Source organism: Thalassophryne amazonica, chromosome 7, assembly GCF_902500255.1.
Source record: "Thalassophryne amazonica chromosome 7, fThaAma1.1, whole genome shotgun sequence".
NCBI lineage: Eukaryota > Metazoa > Chordata > Actinopteri > Batrachoidiformes > Batrachoididae > Thalassophryne > Thalassophryne amazonica.
Window position 1 is genome coordinate 89,039,796 of NC_047109.1, and position 18,506 is coordinate 89,058,301.

General features: G+C 40.9%; 1 protein-coding gene across 1 annotated transcript; it reads left to right on the forward strand.

Annotated features, from left to right (window-relative positions):
- The first annotated feature begins 3,786 nt into the window (after window positions 1-3,786).
- snx10b (sorting nexin 10b) lies at window positions 3,787-11,697 on the forward strand. Its single transcript, XM_034174997.1, has 6 exons — window positions 3,787-4,001; window positions 4,242-4,328; window positions 4,404-4,504; window positions 10,900-11,001; window positions 11,143-11,352; window positions 11,444-11,697. The coding sequence occupies exons 1-6, from the start codon at window positions 3,966-3,968 to the stop codon at window positions 11,571-11,573; spliced, it is 666 nt and encodes a 221-aa protein (XP_034030888.1). The 5' UTR covers window positions 3,787-3,965; the 3' UTR covers window positions 11,574-11,697.
- Window positions 11,698-18,506: the final 6,809 nt, after the last annotated feature.

The following is an 18,506-nucleotide window of genomic DNA, read 5'->3' on the forward strand; positions in this document are numbered from 1 at the left end:
TTACAAAAAGGTATAGTTTGGACTGTCTATACCTGGTTTTATGGAGTTAAGGGTTAAAAACAGCAGAAATGGTTTCACTTTCTACGGGGTCAAAAGTTAAGGTTGCTCCAGTTTTGGTAAAACGTGATGCAAATTACTGGTTGAGCCAATTCTGTTTTTTCAAAAAGGAATCATTTTCACCATCTGTCATGTTTTGTCATCACATGATGGGGTAATTTCAAAGAATCCAGTGGATAATGACCTTGTTTGACCATCACTTTGGAGGCCAAACAGTCAACACAGTCAAATAATAATACATTTTATTTGAAGGGGCCTTTCTCAACACTCAAAGACACCATACAGTAAAGCTCAAAATCCAGTAAAAAAAAAGCAACAATAAAAATCACTAAAATTGACAGAGCAATAGGCATCAGGTGGAATAAGCAGTTATAAACAGATGTGATTTGAAATGGAGAGAAAAATCAATGTTTCTGAGTTAGGATGGTAATGAATTCCAGACGGGGAGCAGAGCGGCTGAATGTTCTGCTCCCCATGGCAGTGAGATGGGCAGAGGGGCCAGACAGGTGGATGGAGGAAGAGGATCTGAGGGAGTGGTAACATGGAGGAGGTCAGACAGATATGGAGGAGCGAGGTCCTGTATGTCCTTGGATGTCAACAGGAGGATTTTGAAATGAATGCAAAACTGAATTGCAAGCCAGTGGAGCTGTTGGAGGACAGGAGTGATACGCTGGATCAAGGGGGTTCGAGTTATGATACGGGCAGCTGAATTCTGGACCAGTTGAAGTTTATGGAGGGAACTATTTATTTAGTCCCCTAAGTGCTACAATTTAAGACAAAATTGACTTCTGGCTCATGGACTAACCAGATTTCACTAATCAGCTGCGGCTGTAGCAGGTAGAAGTGAAAAATGTGCAGGATAGGTGATCTCCAGGAGCAGGGTCATTAGTCATTGTCCCCTGCCTTAAACTGGGTTCAGTTAACTCAAACAGCAAAAATAAATGACTAATTTAAAATAAACAGTGTTTATCAAATTAATACAGGTGTATAAATTTTAGTTTATTGTGTGGATCTTAATAGCCGTGTGACTGCATGGCTGATCCTGTCAGATTTAAGTCATCAAACACAATAGGTCCTGATTAGTATTTGGCTGGAAGACTGTGAACACCAGGAGCTGTGAGCAGGTTTCCCCATATAGACCTGACATTGTCTGGCATAAGGCATACACTGCGGAATATTCTCCATTCAGCAGAGAAGGTGATCGACTGCAATCTGCCATCCCTACAGGACCTGTACACCTCCACGGCCCTGAGACGAGCAAGGAAGATAGTGGCCAATCCCTCTCACCCAGGACACAAACTTTTTGTCATCCTCCACTATGGCAGATGGCTGAGGTCCATCAGGACTAAAACCCCAAGACACAAAAACAGCTTCTTTCTGTCTGCAGCTAGAGTTATAAATAATTCCAGAGACCCCCCACTCCCAAAAAGTACGGACTGAAAGGTACAGTATATCTGTATGCCCGCACAGCCACATCCCGCTATATTTATTTGACAGTAAACATACACTCAACAAAAATATAAACGCAACACTTTTGGTTTTGCTCCCATTTTGTATGAGATGAACTCAAAGATCTATAACTTTGTCCACATACACAATATCACCATTTCCCTCAAATATTGTTGACAAACCAGTCTAAATCTGTGATAGTGAGCACTTCTCCTTTGCTGAGATAATCCATCCCACCTCACAGGTGTGCCATATCAAGATGCTGATTAGACACCATGATTAGTGCACAGGTGTGCCTTAGACTGCCCACAATAAAAGGCCACTCTGAAAGGTGCAGTTTTATCACACAGCACAATGCCACAGATGTCGCAAGATTTGAGGGAGCGTGCAATTGGCATGCTGACAGCAGGAATGTCAACCAGAGCTGTTGCTCGTGTATTGAATGTTCATCTCTCTACCATAAGCCGTCTCCAAAGGCGTTTCAGAGAATTTGGCAGTACATCCAACCAGCCTCACAACCGCAGACCATGTGTAACCACACCATCCCAGGACCTCCACATCCAGCATGTTCACCTCCAAGATCATCTGAGACCAGCCACTTGGACAGCTGCTGAAACAATCGGTTTGCATAACCAAAGAATTTCTGCACAAACTGTCAGAAACCGTCTCAGGGAAGCTCATCTGCATGCTCGTCGTCCTCATCGGGGTCTCGACCTGACTCCAGTTCGTCGTCGTAACCGACTTGAGTGGGCAAATGCTCACATTCGCTGGCGTTTGGCACGTTGGAGAGGTGTTCTCTTCACGGATGAATCCCGGTTCACACTATTCAGGGCAGATGGCAGACAGTGTGTGTGGCGTCGTGTGGGTGAGCGGTTTTCTGATGTCAATGTTGTGGATCGAGTGGCCCATGGTGGCGGCGGGGTTATGGTATGGGCAGGCGTCTGTTATGGACGAAGAACACAGGTGCATTTTATTGATGGCATTTTGAATGCACAGAGATACGGTGACAAGATCCTGAGGCCCATTGTTGTGCCATACATCCAAGAACATCACCTCATGTTGCAGCAGGATAATGCACGGCCCCATGTTGCAAGGATCTGTACACAATTCTTGGAAGCTGAAAATGTCCCAGTTCTTGCATGGCCGGCATACTCACCGGACATGTCACCCATTGAGCATGTTTGGGATGCTCTGGACCGGCGTATACGAAAGCGTGTACCAGTTCCTGCCAATATCCAGCAACTTCGCACAGCCATTGAAGAGGAGTGGACCAACATTCCACAGGCCACAATTGACAACCTGATCAACTCTATGCGAAGGAGATGTGTTGCACTGCATGAGGCAAATGGTGGTCACACCAGATACTGACTGGTATCCCCCCCCCAATAAAACAAAACTGCACCTTTCAGAGTGGCCTTTTATTGTGGGCAGTCTAAGGCACACCTGTGCACTAATCATGGTGTCTAATCAGCATCTTGATATGGCACACCTGTGAGGTGGGATGGATTATCTCAGCAAAGGAGAAGTGCTCACTATCACAGATTTAGACTGGTTTTGAACAATATTTGAGGGAAATGGTGATATTGTGTATGTGGAAAAAGTTTTAGATCTTTGAGTTCATCTCATACAAAATGGGAACAGTTTATAGTTAAAGTGTTGCGTTTATATTTTTGTTGAGTGTAGTTTGGCTAATTGTCTATTTGACTCCACTTCTTACAGATGTATTTTTTCCTTTTCTTTGATTGTTATTTATGCACCAATTACTTCTTACAGAAGTATTTTTTTCTTTTTCCTTTTATTGTTGTTTATGCACCAATGACACCAGATCAAATTCCTTGTATGTGCGAACTTACTTGGCAATAAAATAAATTCTTAAATCCCATGGATTTCAGGCAAATAAACCAAACTTCTCCACCACCTGAACCACAGTCCCTAAAGGGTTTGTCATCTTTGCACAAATGTTTCTACCCCTGCTGCTTTCTATATATACCATCTTATTCGGCCTCAGTAAAGCACAAACAGTTTGATAAATAATATGTAGTGACCTTCCACAGCAAGAAGAGTCTTTGTCAAACGTTTTGACTTATGCAATTTAAAAAATTGATTTGAAAGCATGGATCTGCTGTCATACATGCAGGAATGTGTTTTGAATTACTTAATGTGACATCAAGAGGTCATCACGTGAGAATTTGCTGATTTTTGCAAAATGTACTCATGTTGACATAAGTGTGCATGTCAGCTCTTATTCAGTGGGAAGGTGGCTGGTTTCCTGAAAAGCCTTTTTTATGAATTCCATGTCCCCCGGCTGCTGTGATTGGTTGAAGCAGCAGTAGGAAGAAATCTCTATTGGTCTTGTGACTTTGTTGTGAAATCTTTGTTCTTGAACAGTAAAAGTATGGAATAAAAGGCACCAAGTAAAAGCATCAAGCGGATTTACTGTTAAACCAACAAAAATCTGAATGATGAGGAAAGGATCTGACCACTTAGTGAACCAGGTAGGTTTACATGTAATTATGTTTCTCTTTGATTCAAGATAAGTTGTGTTGAATAGATTCCTATTCTATCCTGGTATAAACTTTAAAACAACTTCTTTGTCCTGAGGAGCGGAGGTCATTTGATGGGTTTTCCACTTACGTATGTGGCGTGTTGGTAATTTTGCTTCCTCTATTTGCACATACAAACTTCCCTCTTCTTGGTGAGACTGAGCATTGTGTGTTTGTGTCTCCTCCATGCAGCAGGACATCAGTGTCTGGGTGCGAGACCCACGGATAAAAAAGAATGATTTCTGGCACGCCTACATAGACTATGAGATTTGTCTGCATGTAAGTAAAATAATAATGATAATAATGAAGTTTTGATAGCTGCATACAAATGATGTGCCACGTGTCCTCTGTCAGACCACCAGCGTGTGCTTCACCAAGAAGATCTCATGTGTGAGAAGGAGGTACAGTGAGTTTGTGTGGCTCAGGCAGAAACTTCAGGCAAATTCACTGCTCATGTAAGTTCATCACTTTGCTTTAAGAAATTTGAATGATTTAAAGGGGTTGTATTATGTTGAATTACTTTTTCCATGCTTTTCCATGTAAATACATATGGAGTTTTATGTTAAAGACTCTCACAGTTCCAAAATTCAATACATGTAGAAGTGCTACTGCTATAAGCAAAAGTCTTAACATTATTGTCTCTTTGTTTTTTGTTTTTTAACCCTAGCCCTAACTATATTATATAAACACATATTATAATTATATTTATTATATATATTTATTACTTATTATATTATATTATATTATAATAATGGTTTCACAGCTACAGAGAGAACCGCTGAATCAGTTCCCTTTTTTTTAACCATTTGAGTCATAAAAAAGATTTTCTTTAACACACTTTGGTTTTGTGCTCTAATAATCAAATAAAGGTTTCACAAACGTATATCACCAACATGATCAAAATCCACCTTATTTGGAAACAATTCTAAATTTTTTTACCTTGATGGGTTAAAATGTAGCGAAAACTGCCATGACACACTTCTTGTGGCAACATTGTGATATGGGAGGGACGTATTTATTGAATATTCTTGATTGAGCGCTGTTTACAAAAATATATTTGTCAATAAAGATATTAAAAAGCAAGCATGCTGGGTAACTGCCGTGTGAGGTTCAGCTAGCACTGCTATGCTACATATGGTAGTGCTAGTATCAGAGAGACAAATAAATGTGGTCGACATTGAATCGTGACTCAAAGTCCCAACAAATACCCTCAGCATTAGATGGAAACAAAGACAGCCGCATGTCCGTGTAGACATGGGGTCTGAGCATTTATAGACATGTTTTTCTGGACGTTAGCTTCTTTTTTCAGTTGTGCGCGTGCGGCTGCAGCTGCTGTCAGAGAACTGAGCTTCTTCTTTGAGTGGACCACATTTTTAATGCACTGGCTCACTTTAAGCTAAAAATCTTAACTTTTCAGAGGCGCTGGACATGTTCGGGCTAACAAGAAGAGAAGGTTATTTTTGCTGATTTGATATTCAAAATCTATCACAACAGAGACCAAAAAAAAAAAAAAAGTTATTTGTGACAGCAGATTTGACAGATGCTTGGTTCTTAGGGGAACACAGTATTCCTCTAATATTTTGAGTAGTATATCATTAGCTTTATTAGAGTCTGTTTTAATATGTTTTTCTGAGTTGTAATTAATTCTCGCGTTCCTGGATAATATTGAATGCACTTGAGGTTTGAACATTGTGCATGTTGTTTGTAAGATCCTCATATTCCCCAAAATAAATATTTAACAGCCATAACATTACATGTAATTTGGAATATACCGTATACCACACTAGATGTGTGGTATACGGTATATCTAAAAAGCCTTCAGTTAATTCAAAATGCTGCAGCTAGAGTACTAACGGGGACTAGAAGGAGAGAGCATATCTCACCCATTTTGGCCTCTCTTCATTGGCTTCCTGTTAATTCTAGAATAGAATTTAAAATTCTTCTTCTTACTTATAAGGTTTTGAATAAGCAGGTCCCATCTTATCTTAGGGACCTCGTAGTACCATATCACCCCAATAGAGCGCTTCGCTCTCAGATTGCAGGCTTACTTGTAGTTCCTAGGGTTTGTAAGAGTAGAATGGGAGGCAGAGCCTTCAGCTTTCAGGCTCCTCTCCTGTGGAACCAGCTCCTAATTCAGATCAGGGAGACAGACACCCTCTCTACTTTTAAGATTAGGCTTAAAACTTTCCTTTTTGCTAAAGCTTATAGTTAGGGCTGGATCAGGTGACCCTAAACCATCCCTTAGTTATGCTGCTATAGACGTAGACTGCTGGGGGGTTCCTATGATGCACTGTTTCTTTCTCTTTTTGCTCTGTATGCACCACTCTGCATTTAATCACTAGTGATCGATCTCTGCTCCCCTCCACAGCATGTCTTTTTCCTGGTTCTCTCCCTCAGCCCCAACCAGTCCCAGCAGAAGACTGCCCCTCCCTGAGCCTGGTTCTGCTGGAGGTTTCTTCCTGTTAAAAGGGAGTTTTTCCTTCCCACTGTAGCCAAGTGCTTGCTCACAGGGGGTCGTTTTGACCGTTGGGGTTTTACATAATTGTTGTATGGCCTTGCCTTGCAATATAGAGTGCCTTGGGGCAGCTGTTTGTTGTGATTTGGCGCTATATAAAAAAAAATTGATTGATTGATTGAAAAAAAAAATGAGGTGGGCTTCATAGATAATTGGCAAAGCTTCTGGGGAAAACCTGGTCTTGTTAGGAGAGACGGCATCCATCCCACTTTGGATGGAGCAGCTCTCATTTCTAGAAATCTGGCCAATTTTCTTAAATCCTCCAAACCGTGACTATCCAGGGTTGGGACCAGGAAGCAGAGTTGTAGTCTTACACACCTCTCTGCAGCTTCTCTCCCCCTGCCATCCCCTCATTACCCCATCCCCGTAGAGACGGTGCCTGCTTCCCAGACTACCAATAACCAGCAAAAATCTATTTAAGCATAAAAATTCAAAAAGAAAAAATAATATAGCACCTTCGACTGCACCACAGACTAAAACAGTTAAATGTGGTCTATTAAACATTAGGTCTCTCGCTTCTAAGTCCCTGTTGGTAAATGATATAATAATTGATCAACATATTGATTTATTCTGCCTAACAGAAACCTGGTTACAGCAGGATGAATATGTTAGTTTAAATGAGTCAACACCCCCGAGTCACACTAACTGTCAGAATGCTCGTAGCACGGGCCGGGGCGGAGGATTAGCAGCAATCTTCCATTCCAGCTTATTAATTAATCAAAAACCCAGACAGAGCTTTAATTCATTTGAAAGCTTGTCTCTTAGTCTTGTCCATCCAAATTGGAAGTCCCAAAAAACAGCTTTATTTGTTATTATCTATCGTCCACCTGGTCGTTACTGTGAGTTTCTCTGTGAATTTTCAGACCTTTTGTCTGACTTAGTGCTTAGCTCAGATAAGATAATTATAGTGGGCGATTTTAACATCCACACAGATGGTGAGAATGACAGCCTCAACACTGCATTTAATCTATTATTAGACTCTATTGGCTTTGCTCAAAAAGTAAATGAGTCCACCCACCACTTTAATCATATCTTAGATCTTGTTCTGACTTATGGTATGGAAATAGAACACTTAACAGTATTCCCTGAAAACTCCCTTCTGTCTGATCATTTCTTAATAACATTTACATTTACTCTGATGGACTACCCAGCAGTAGGGAATAAGTTTCATTACACTAGAAGTCTTTCAGAAAGCGCTGTAACTAGGTTTAAGGATATGATTCCTTCTTTATGTTCTCTAATGCCATATAACAACACAGTGCAGAGTAGCTACCTAAACTCTGTAAGGGAGATAGAGTATCTCGTCAATAGTTTTACATCCTCATTGAAGACAACTTTGGATGCTGTAGCTCCTCTGAAAAAGAGAGCTTTAAATCAGAAGTGTCTGACTCCGTGGTATAACTCACAAACTCGTAGCTTAAAGCAGATAACCCGTAAGTTGGAGAGGAAATGGCGTCTCACTAATTTAGAAGATCTTCACTTAGCCTGGAAAAAGAGTCTGTTGCTCTATAAAAAAGCCCTCCGTAAAGCTAGGACATCTTTCTACTCATCACTAATTGAAGAAAATAAGAACAACCCCAGGTTTCTTTTCAGCACTGTAGCCAGGCTGACAAAGAGTCAGAGCTCTATTGAGCTGAGTATTCCATTAACTTTAACTAGTAATGACTTCATGACTTTCTTTGCTAAAAAAATTTTAACTATTAGAGAAAAAATTACTCATAACCATCCCAAAGACGTATCGTTATCTTTGGCTGCTTTCAGTGATGCCGGTATTTGGTTAGACTCTTTCTCTCCGATTGTTCTGTCTGAGTTATTTTCATTAGTTACTTCATCCAAACCATCAACATGTTTATTAGACCCCATTCCTACCAGGCTGCTCAAGGAAGCCCTACCATTATTTAATGCTTCGATCTTAAATATGATCAATCTATCTTTGTTAGTTGGCTATGTACCACAGGCTTTTAAGGTGGCAGTAATTAAACCATTACTTAAAAAGCCATCACTTGACCCAGCTATCTTAGCTAATTATAGGCCAATCTCCAACCTTCCTTTTCTCTCAAAAATTCTTGAAAGGGTAGTTGTAAAACAGCTAACTGATCATCTGCAGAGGAATGGTCTATTTGAAGAGTTTCAGTCAGGTTTTAGAATTCATCATAGTACAGAAACAGCATTAGTGAAGGTTACAAATGATCTTCTTATGGCCTCGGACAGTGGACTCATCTCTGTGCTTGTTCTGTTAGACCTCAGTGCTGCTTTTGATACTGTTGACCATAAAATTTTATTACAGAGATTAGAGCATGCCATAGGTATTAAAGGCACTGCGCTGCGGTGGTTTGAATCATATTTGTCTAATAGATTACAATTTGTTCATGTAAATGGGGAATCTTCTTCACAGACTAAAGTTAATTATGGAGTTCCACAAGGTTCTGTGCTAGGACCAATTTTATTCACTTTATATATGCTTCCCTTAGGCAGTATTATTAGACGGTATTGCTTAAATTTTCATTGTTACGCAGATGATACCCAGCTTTATCTATCCATGAAGCCAGAGGACACACACCAATTAGCTAAACTGCAGGATTGTCTTACAGACATAAAGACATGGATGACCTCTAATTTCCTGCTTTTAAACTCAGATAAAACTGAAGTTATTGTACTTGGCCCCACAAATCTTAGAAACATGGTGTCTAACCAGATCCTTACTCTGGATGGCATTACCCTGACCTCTAGTAATACTGTGAGAAATCTTGGAGTCATTTTTGATCAGGATATGTCATTCAAAGCGCATATTAAACAAATATGTAGGACTGCTTTTTTGCATTTACGCAATATCTCTAAAATCAGAAAGGTCTTGTCTCAGAGTGATGCTGAAAAACTAATTCATGCATTTATTTCCTCTAGGCTGGACTATTGTAATTCATTATTATCAGGTTGTCCTAAAAGTTCCCTAAAAAGCCTTCAGTTAATTCAAAATGCTGCAGCTAGAGTACTGACGGGGACTAGAAGGAGAGAGCATATCTCACCCATATTGGCCTCTCTTCATTGGCTTCCTGTTAATTCTAGAATAGAATTTAAAATTCTTCTTCTTACTTATAAGGTTTTGAATAATCAGGTCCCATCTTATCTTAGGGACCTCGTAGTACCATATCACCCCAATAGAGCGCTTCGCTCTCAGACTGCAGGCTTACTTGTAGTTCCTAGGGTTTGTAAGAGTAGAATGGGAGGCAGAGCCTTCAGCTTTCAGGCTCCTCTCCTGTGGAACCAGCTCCCAATTCAGATCAGGGAGACAGACACCCTCTCTACTTTTAAGATTAGGCTTAAAACTTTCCTTTTTGCTAAAGCTTATAGTTAGGGCTGGATCAGGTGACCCTGAACCATCCCTTAGTTATGCTGCTATAGACGTAGACTGCTGGGGGGTTCCCATGATGCACTGTTTCTTTCTCTTTTTGCTCTGTATGCACCACTCTGCATTTAATCATTAGTGATCGATCTCTGCTCCCCTCCACAGCATGTCTTTTTCCTGGTTCTCTCCCTCAGCCCCAACCAGTCCCAGCAGAAGACTGCCCCTCCCTGAGCCTGGTTCTGCTGGAGGTTTCTTCCTGTTAAAAGGGAGTTTTTCCTTCCCACTGTAGCCAAGTGCTTGCTCACAGGGGGTCGTTTTGACCGTTGGGGTTTTACATAATTATTGTATGGCCTTGCCTTACAATATAAAGCGCCTTGGGGCAACTGTTTGTTGTGATTTGGCGCTATATAAAAAAAATTGATTGATTGATTGATTGATTGATTGATTGATTGATGTCAGCACACAGAAAAGTTTGTCAATTTTGTGTAAAATCTAAGGGGACTACAGCTTTAGTTGCTTTCTGGGCAGCTTAGTGGTTAGCACTGTTACCTCACAGCAAGAAGGTCATGGGTTCAATTCCCACCTGTGGCCTTTCTGTGTGGAGTGTGCATGTTCTGCCCATCATGTTTGCGTGGGTTTCCTCCGGGTGCTCCGGTTTCCTCCTACATTTAAAGAAATGCAGGTTAGGTGAACTGGAAACATTGTAATTGTCCAGGTCTCCCTTGCAAAAGAGGTCTTGAGCTCAATGGGACTAACCTGGTTAAATAAAGTTTATAATAAATATAATAGTCTGTTTAAAGTAACACGCCCAGAAAGAGTTGGTTTGACAGAGACTTGAAAATTGACTTTTGTGTGTAAAATCTATTTTTAACTCAAGTATTTGGTGACCTATGCCTTGCTGCAAAAGTAGATCATATGACGCCTTTAATTTAAATATTATTGTGTGCAGTAATGTGAAGGAGAAACCTGAGGTCTGTTTGCATTCCCCGCAGGGTGCCGCTACCTGAGCTGCCCCCGAAAAACCCCTTCTTCAGTCTGAACAATGCACAACAGATCTCTGAACGCATGAAGGGGCTGCAGACATTTTTGAAGCAGTAAGAATGATGTGTACATGTCAATAAACCTGTGAACTTTGACACATACCAAGACCATGTGATGGCTGTTGTGCTTGTACAAAGTCACATCAAGAAATACAAGACCGTAAGCGGGCACGTTTCACTGTTCTTGTCCTCCAGGATCCTGCAGAGCCCTCTGCTGTTGTCCGACAGCTGTCTGCACCTATTCCTGCAGTCGCAACTCAGCGTGTCCAAAATGGAGGCCTGTGCTGCAGGAAGGACCAAATACTCTGTGGCACAGGCGGTCCGACACTGTGAGCTGAGACGCTTCCACTCTGAAGAGGACCTGCAGAAAGACCTCAGCACGAGCTTTGACTCTGACTCAGACAGGTACCGTTATAATGTCTTAACTGAGCTCCTTCAAAACTTCACATTGCACATAAAACTTGCTGAGTTGTGAAATTGTACTGTCACATTCCAGCTCAGAATGTAGAGATCCAGATCCACAGATTAAAGGCTTGGCAACAAACAAACCAAAGAGTTCAGCTTCACTGGATGTGATGGGATCCAGACACAGTGAACCCTTCAGCTGCTCGTCTGGCTCCATGTGAAGCTGTCGTCATCACGTTACTGGCAGACATATTGGCGTTTGCACAGAATTTCAGTTTCTCCTCTTTTTCTGGCTGCTGTACTGAACTTTGAGCTGTGTGGTTGTTATTAAAGGAGTCATATCAATCAATCAATCAATCAATTTTTTTATATAGCGCCAAATCACAACAAACAGTTGCCCCAAGGCGCTTTATATTGTAAGGCAAGGCCATACAATAATTATGTAAAACCCCAACGGTCAAAACGACCCCCTGTGAGCAAGCACTTGGCTACAGTGGGAAGGAAAAACTCCCTTTTAACAGGAAGAAACCTCCAGCAGAACCAGGCTCAGGGAGGGGCAGTCTTCTGCTGGGACTGGTTGGGGCTGAGGGAGAGAACCAGGAAAAAGACATGCTGTGGAGGGGAGCAGAGATCGATCACTAATGATTAAATGCAGAGTGGTGCATACAGAGCAAAAAGAGAAAGAAACAGTGCATCATGGGAACCCCCCAGCAGTCTACGTCTATAGCAGCATAACTAAGGGATGGTTTAGGGTCACCTGATCCAGCCCTAACTATAAGCTTTAGCAAAAAGGAAAGTTTTAAGCCTAATCTTAAAAGTAGAGAGGGTGTCTGTCTCCCTGATCTGAATTGGGAGCTGGTTCCACAGGAGAGGAGCCTGAAAGCTGAAGGCTCTGCCTCCCATTCTACTCTTACAAACCCTAGGAACTACAAGTAAGCCTGCAGTCTGAGAGCGAAGCGCTCTATTGGGGTGATATGGTACTACGAGGTCCCTAAGATAAGATGGAACCTGATTATTCAAAACCTTATAAGTAAGAAGAAGAATTTTAAATTCTATTCTAGAATTAACAGGAAGCCAATGAAGAGAGGCCAATATGGGTGAGATATGCTCTCTCCTTCTAGTCCCCGTCAGTACTCTAGCTGCAGCATTTTGAATTAACTGAAGGCTTTTTAGGGAACTTTTAGGACAACCTGATAATAATGAATTACAATAGTCCAGCCTAGAGGAAATAAATGCATGAATTAGTTTTTCAGCATCACTCTGAGACAAGACCTTTCTGATTTTAGAGATATTGCGTAAATGCAAAAAAGCAGTCCTACATATTTGTTTAATATGCGCTTTGAATGACATATCCTGATCAAAAATGACTCCAAGATTTCTCACAGTATTACTAGAGGTCAGGGTAATGCCATCCAGAGTAAGGATCTGGTTAGACACCATGTTTCTAAGATTTGTGGGGCCAAGTACAATAACTTCAGTTTTATCTGAGTTTAAAAGCAGGAAATTAGAGGTCATCCATGTCTTTATGTCTGTAAGACAATCCTGCAGTTTAGCTAATTGGTGCGTGTCCTCTGGCTTCATGGATAGATAAAGCTGGGTATCATCTGCGCAACAATGAAAATTTAAGCAATACTGTCTAATAATACTGCCTAAGGGAAGCATGTATAAAGTGAATAAAATTGGTCCTAGCACAGAACCTTGTGGAACTCCATAATTAACTTTAGTCTGTGAAGAAGATTCCCCATTTACATGAACAAATTGTAATCTACTAGACAAATATGATTCAAACCACCGCAGCGCAGTGCCTTTAATACCTATGACATGCTCTAATCTCTGTAATAAAATTTTATGGTCAACAGTATCAAAAGCAGCACTGAGGTCTAACAGAACAAGCACAGAGATGAGTCCACTGTCCGAGGCCATAAGAAGATCATTTGTAACCTTCACTAATGCTGTTTCTGTACTATGATGAATTCTAAAAGCTGACTGAAACTCTTCAAATAGACCATTCCTCTGCAGATGATCAGTTAGCTGTTTTACAACTACCCTTTCAAGAATTTTTGAGAGAAAAGGAAGGTTGGAGATTGGCCTATAATTAGCTAAGATAGCTGGGTCAAGTGATGTCTCATATGATACACCTTGTTTTAGAAAGCTAATACTGGTCACCAGGTGGTTGAGAAACCGGTGTAAAAAATAAATATATTTTTAATCTAATTGATTTATTTCCCTATCAACAGTTATTTAAAGAAATACAATGATATTAAATGAGCAAGATTAAAAACAATAAAACTAAAATAAAAGATAAAATACCTTCACAGTAAACAAACTGCTATAGAGAAAGAGCACTATAATGTTATCACAGGAACAACCTCTTTCTCTCCCAGTTGCTTTAAAGGACATATCTCGTTTTGTTTGACAGGCCGTACAACAACTCAATATCAAAGTATTTACGATTGTAACCCTGTCTGCACACACACAGTCATGATCAGTGGTTGCTGAAGGACTTTACTGCTACTTAAAATTGTTTAAGTGCATTTCCGGTGTCACCGACCAAATGGTCCCCCCCCTAAAAATCGGTTCCCCCTGCTTTCACTGTGCATGCATCGTTTCAGACCACAGCAGCATGTCTGAGTCTGACTCTCTTCACCCAAAGCGATCTAAGGGAATAATGTGCTTATTAACTATCAGATGACAAAGTAAAACCTCTTAAATCATTCTAAAGTCAGTTTTAAGCAAAAATGAGGTCGTTTTAAGCAGAAATGAGGCGATAATATGTGTCACTATTGACACTCCGAAATGACGTAGGCGCAAAAATGACGTGGTGCTCTGATCGCTCCCCCATCTTTTATTATGAAATAATGCTGAATGTATGTGGAAATGATTGTTGTACAAAAGCTTCAGATATCTGTTGCTGAGATAGATGATGACTGGAGTGCAGTTTTAAGCAGAAACGAGGTGATAATCGGTGAATCGCTGCAGACGCTCAGAAGTTATGTTGCTGATGCTCCAAAATGACACATGTGCAGTGCAGGCAGGGCGGACCGATTTTTTGGGGGACCATTCAGTCGACGATACTGGAAAACCTTGAACTCGGCATTCTGAGCCAAAGCAAAGACAGCGCAATGGTGAACTGACAGAGTGAAACAAATGTTGCAACCAGTGGCAGTCCTAGAGTGATTTACTCTCCGGGCGAAACCCCCTGCGTGCCCCCCCCCGCGCCCACTAACGTGGCCACCACCTCCGCCCCACCACCCATGAAAACACTAACTTTGTTCAGAACACTCACAATCCCAGAAATTAACTCACAACAGCTATTTTCAAGAACAAATTTCTGGTTTTAATGACTACTGCAATAACAAACACAAAGATAAACAATAATTACTTCAATGAAGTTTTTGAACATAAAAAAACAAAAGACTCAGTGACTTCACATTACAACTATGTACAGTGCAGGTATTTAAGAAAGCACAACTGCACTACAGCACCACCCGATGGTCAAAATATTGCACGTCATTCAGTTATACCAACAGAGTGCACTTTGCATTATCATAGAGTACCATTCACCATAATGAACAAGACTTAAACCTCCATTAAAGTCGCACCATATAAATAACAAAAGTTAAACAATCTGTATATTACAGAATACATGAAGTGACAAAAAATGTACAAAAAAAACCCTATACATTAAAGTGGAAAAAATGGTAAAGCGCAATCATGTATCATAAATAAATGAACTAACGACAGAGGTAAATTCTATACCCATTACTGTACACATAAGAAGAAATAACAAACACTATTGTATTCAGTGTATCATAAGTAACAGGAAGCAACAAGTGAAGACGTTAACACTCTTTAAAGGCAAAAATGGCAAACCACAATAATTTGTCATAAATAACAAGAAGTGCAAAAGAAGTAAGAGGAAAACAGTCTATATACAAAAGTTTGCAGGAGGGCATCATAATTGTTTGCCACAGTATTCACTATCCGTGATGTGAAATTCCATCGAGTAGGAACATTTCTGGGCAACCTGGAGCAGCCTGCAGACTGAAGAAACGACATCCTCTTTGTGGATTTTGAGAAAAATGTGGCAAACCCAGAGAGTGATGCAAAAAATATTCTGCACTCAGATAAGCATTTAGCCCCCTGAGACAGAACCAGATTCAGTCTGTGTGCATAGCAATGCACAAACATTGCACTGGGGGCTATTGCTTCAACTTTGGCCTGCAAACCATTGAGAGCTGAAGCCATGACAGCAGCCATGGCTTCTTCGTAAGGAAGACTATCAAATGGCTTTGCCAAAATCCGGTCCACAACATTCAAATTGTCTGCCATTATGCGCAGCTTGCTACGTAGCTAGCTCGCTAGCTGGGACTGGCACGAGGCTAGTGTAAAGTTTGTCCGCCTGTGAGTGCTTTGTGACGGTGAAGGAGCTCAGCAGCACCCACTGCTCGGTAGGGACAGAAACTGCGATAGAAGTCAGAAAGAGTGATAGAAGTCAGTCTCCAAACACAAGCAGCTACAAAAAAACCCCACCAGAAATAGAAGCTCAATTTGTCGCTAGTCGTTTTTAACAAAGAAAATGCCGCTAAGAGGATTAGGAAAGTCTCTGGTTCAACTCAGAACAGAATAAAAATTAAAAAATGCTCTCACGGATGTTTACACCAAAAGATCGCTGATTCGCTCATTTCGCTGTCAATCAAAAAGGCATTCAGCCTCAGACAGATCATCCAATCATCATGCAGAAGCTGAGCGTCTGGGCCAGCCGAGGCCAGCCCACTGCCCCATAGACCCCCAGAGATGCTGAGCGTCCGATGGGCGGGACAAAGCCCAGCATTTATCCAATGACTCGTCTCGTTTCACTGCACTCTTTGCTTCGCTATTAAACTCTGCGGCTGCCCGGTCAGCCCGCCTCCAGGACCGCCCCTGGTTGCAACATCAGAACATTAAACTACTGGCCATTTATTCTAAAGTGATGGCTCAGCATTCATTCAGATCAGTGGAAGTACTGAGCAGACGCAGACACTTGGTAAAAGTCAAACACTTCTCGCCTCTTGGTTCAGTGAGCTATGTACAGAGAGGAGACGACGGACACTTCTCCCTCAACTCTCTTAATTTTTTGAGAGAGTCTGTTGAATTTTGGATCCAGATGTGTGCTGTCTTTAGCTGAGTACATCTGTTTTAACCTGGTTAGAACTGATGCTGAAACTCCTCACAAGGCTGTTTTTACAGGCTGCCTGAACACACAGCTGTATTTTTTACAGTCAGACTTTTTCCTGTTACTGCATCAAAGACTGACACTTATGAGCGTGCACCAAGCCTTCTCTCTAGCTGTTTTGAACAGGCTGCGTTCATGACTGATAGATGGGCACGAGCAGCAGTGGGCCCTCTTCTAACAGTGAAGTGCGGCTGCTCTTTTACTGCGACTGTATCAACATTAACACAGTTATCACACAAAACGAGTCATCATAACACAAAATCACACTTATGTAAACTTTGAAATTAATCTGCTGTTCTGTTACAGCACTAATCATGATGGATAAAGGATATAAATAAATATATAATATAAATAAATAAATATATGGCCATGGTCAAAATGGGGCTCTCTGTGAATTTTGTTTTTTTTTTAATGAGAAGTAAAAGAAGGAGTCTGGAGTAAAGAAAGACAGTGTAACCAGGATCGTAAGCAGAAAATGTGCTGTAAAATATACAGTTTGAGCCTGTGTTGTGTTGTGCCCCAGCTATTTTTTCCATGATTTTTTTAACATGTACAATGGATAAGTGTCGTAATCCAGCCCTCTATCCTGCATCCTATTTCTTAAATGCTGTAGTTTATTCATTTTTTTTGACCAATGTTCCTTCACTTTATGCTTTAACTGTTCTTTAGTTTCGCTTTAGTTTCTAGCCACTGTGTTTTTATACTTTAGTCATTTTTTAGGTTCTCCTTTAGTTTTCATGAACTGGTCTTTGCGTATTTGATTTATGCTTTGTTTCTGTTTATTCTCACCATGGGTTCTTGGTAGTTTGATGTTGACTGTCTGTCGGTTTGTGTCTGTGTGTTTGTCACCGTGCTCCTGTCACTCCGTGTTCCTCACACATCATCACCACACATGCCACTTGTCAGCTGTCACTATTTATGTATGTTGGTCACAGTTCTGTATTATTCTTGTGTTTTTTACATTCGTCTTTATCTGCCCTCCACTCCACGCTGCCATCACACTCCTGTCCTTTATACCTAGTGTTTTTGGACTGCTCCCTATTTTTAGACTTCACCTTATATTTTGTGCAAAAATAAAATCACTTATTTAATTTCTGGTGTGGTTACTGTCTGCATTTTGGGTTCAATCAAACAAATCAAATCATAAAGTAAGTGTGTTGTGCTATTAATATCCATGATGACAGGGCATGGGGATGTAAGTACGTAAAGTGCCTTTATTGTCATTATACATACATATATACAATGAAATTTGGCCTCTATTAGACAGTTGGACACCATCCAACCACTAGGAGCAGTGAGGAGCCACAGTCCGGTGCCTGTGGACCAACTCCAGCTGTAGAGGCTCTGCCTTGGTCAGGGGCAGAGAAAGGAACAGACCCTAATGTACATATACAGTAATGTTCAGACTAATAGTAGTGCTATGTGACTAATTAATCAGTAACAGTAGATTCAGTCGATTCCTACAAATCCAACAAGAGCAAGCATTCATGATATGCACACTCTTATGGCTATGAAATTGAGCTGTTAGTAAAAAAAGTAGAAAAGGGGGTGTTCACAATAATAGTAGCATCTGCTGTTGGCGCTACAAACTCAAAACTATTATGTTCAAACTGCTTTTTTTAGCAATCCTGTGAATCACTAAACTAGTATTTAGTTGTATAACCACAGTTTTCATGATTTCTTCACATCTGCGAGGCATTTGGAACCAAGATTTTGCTCGTTTACTAGTGTGCTTGGGGTCATTGTCTTGTTGAAACACCCATTTCAAGGGCATAAAATGGACTGCATTTATATAGCGCTTTTCCATCTGCATCAGACGCTCAAAGCGCTTTACAATTATGCCTCACATTCACCCCGATGTCAGGCATGTCCTCTTCAGCATAAGGCAACATGACCTCTTCAAGTATTTTGACATATCCAAACTGATCCATGATACCTG

Bases quoted from the DNA above. Each gene is read 5' to 3' on its own strand.
- snx10b (XM_034174997.1), top strand. From the start codon at position 3,966: ATGATGAGGAAAGGATCTGACCACTTAGTGAACCAG. The intron at 4,505-10,899 runs GTAAGTTCATCA...CATTCCCCGCAG, and splicing joins CAGGCAAATTCACTGCTCAT to GGTGCCGCTACCTGAGCTGC. The intron at 11,353-11,443 runs GTACCGTTATAA...GTCACATTCCAG, and splicing joins TTTGACTCTGACTCAGACAG to CTCAGAATGTAGAGATCCAG.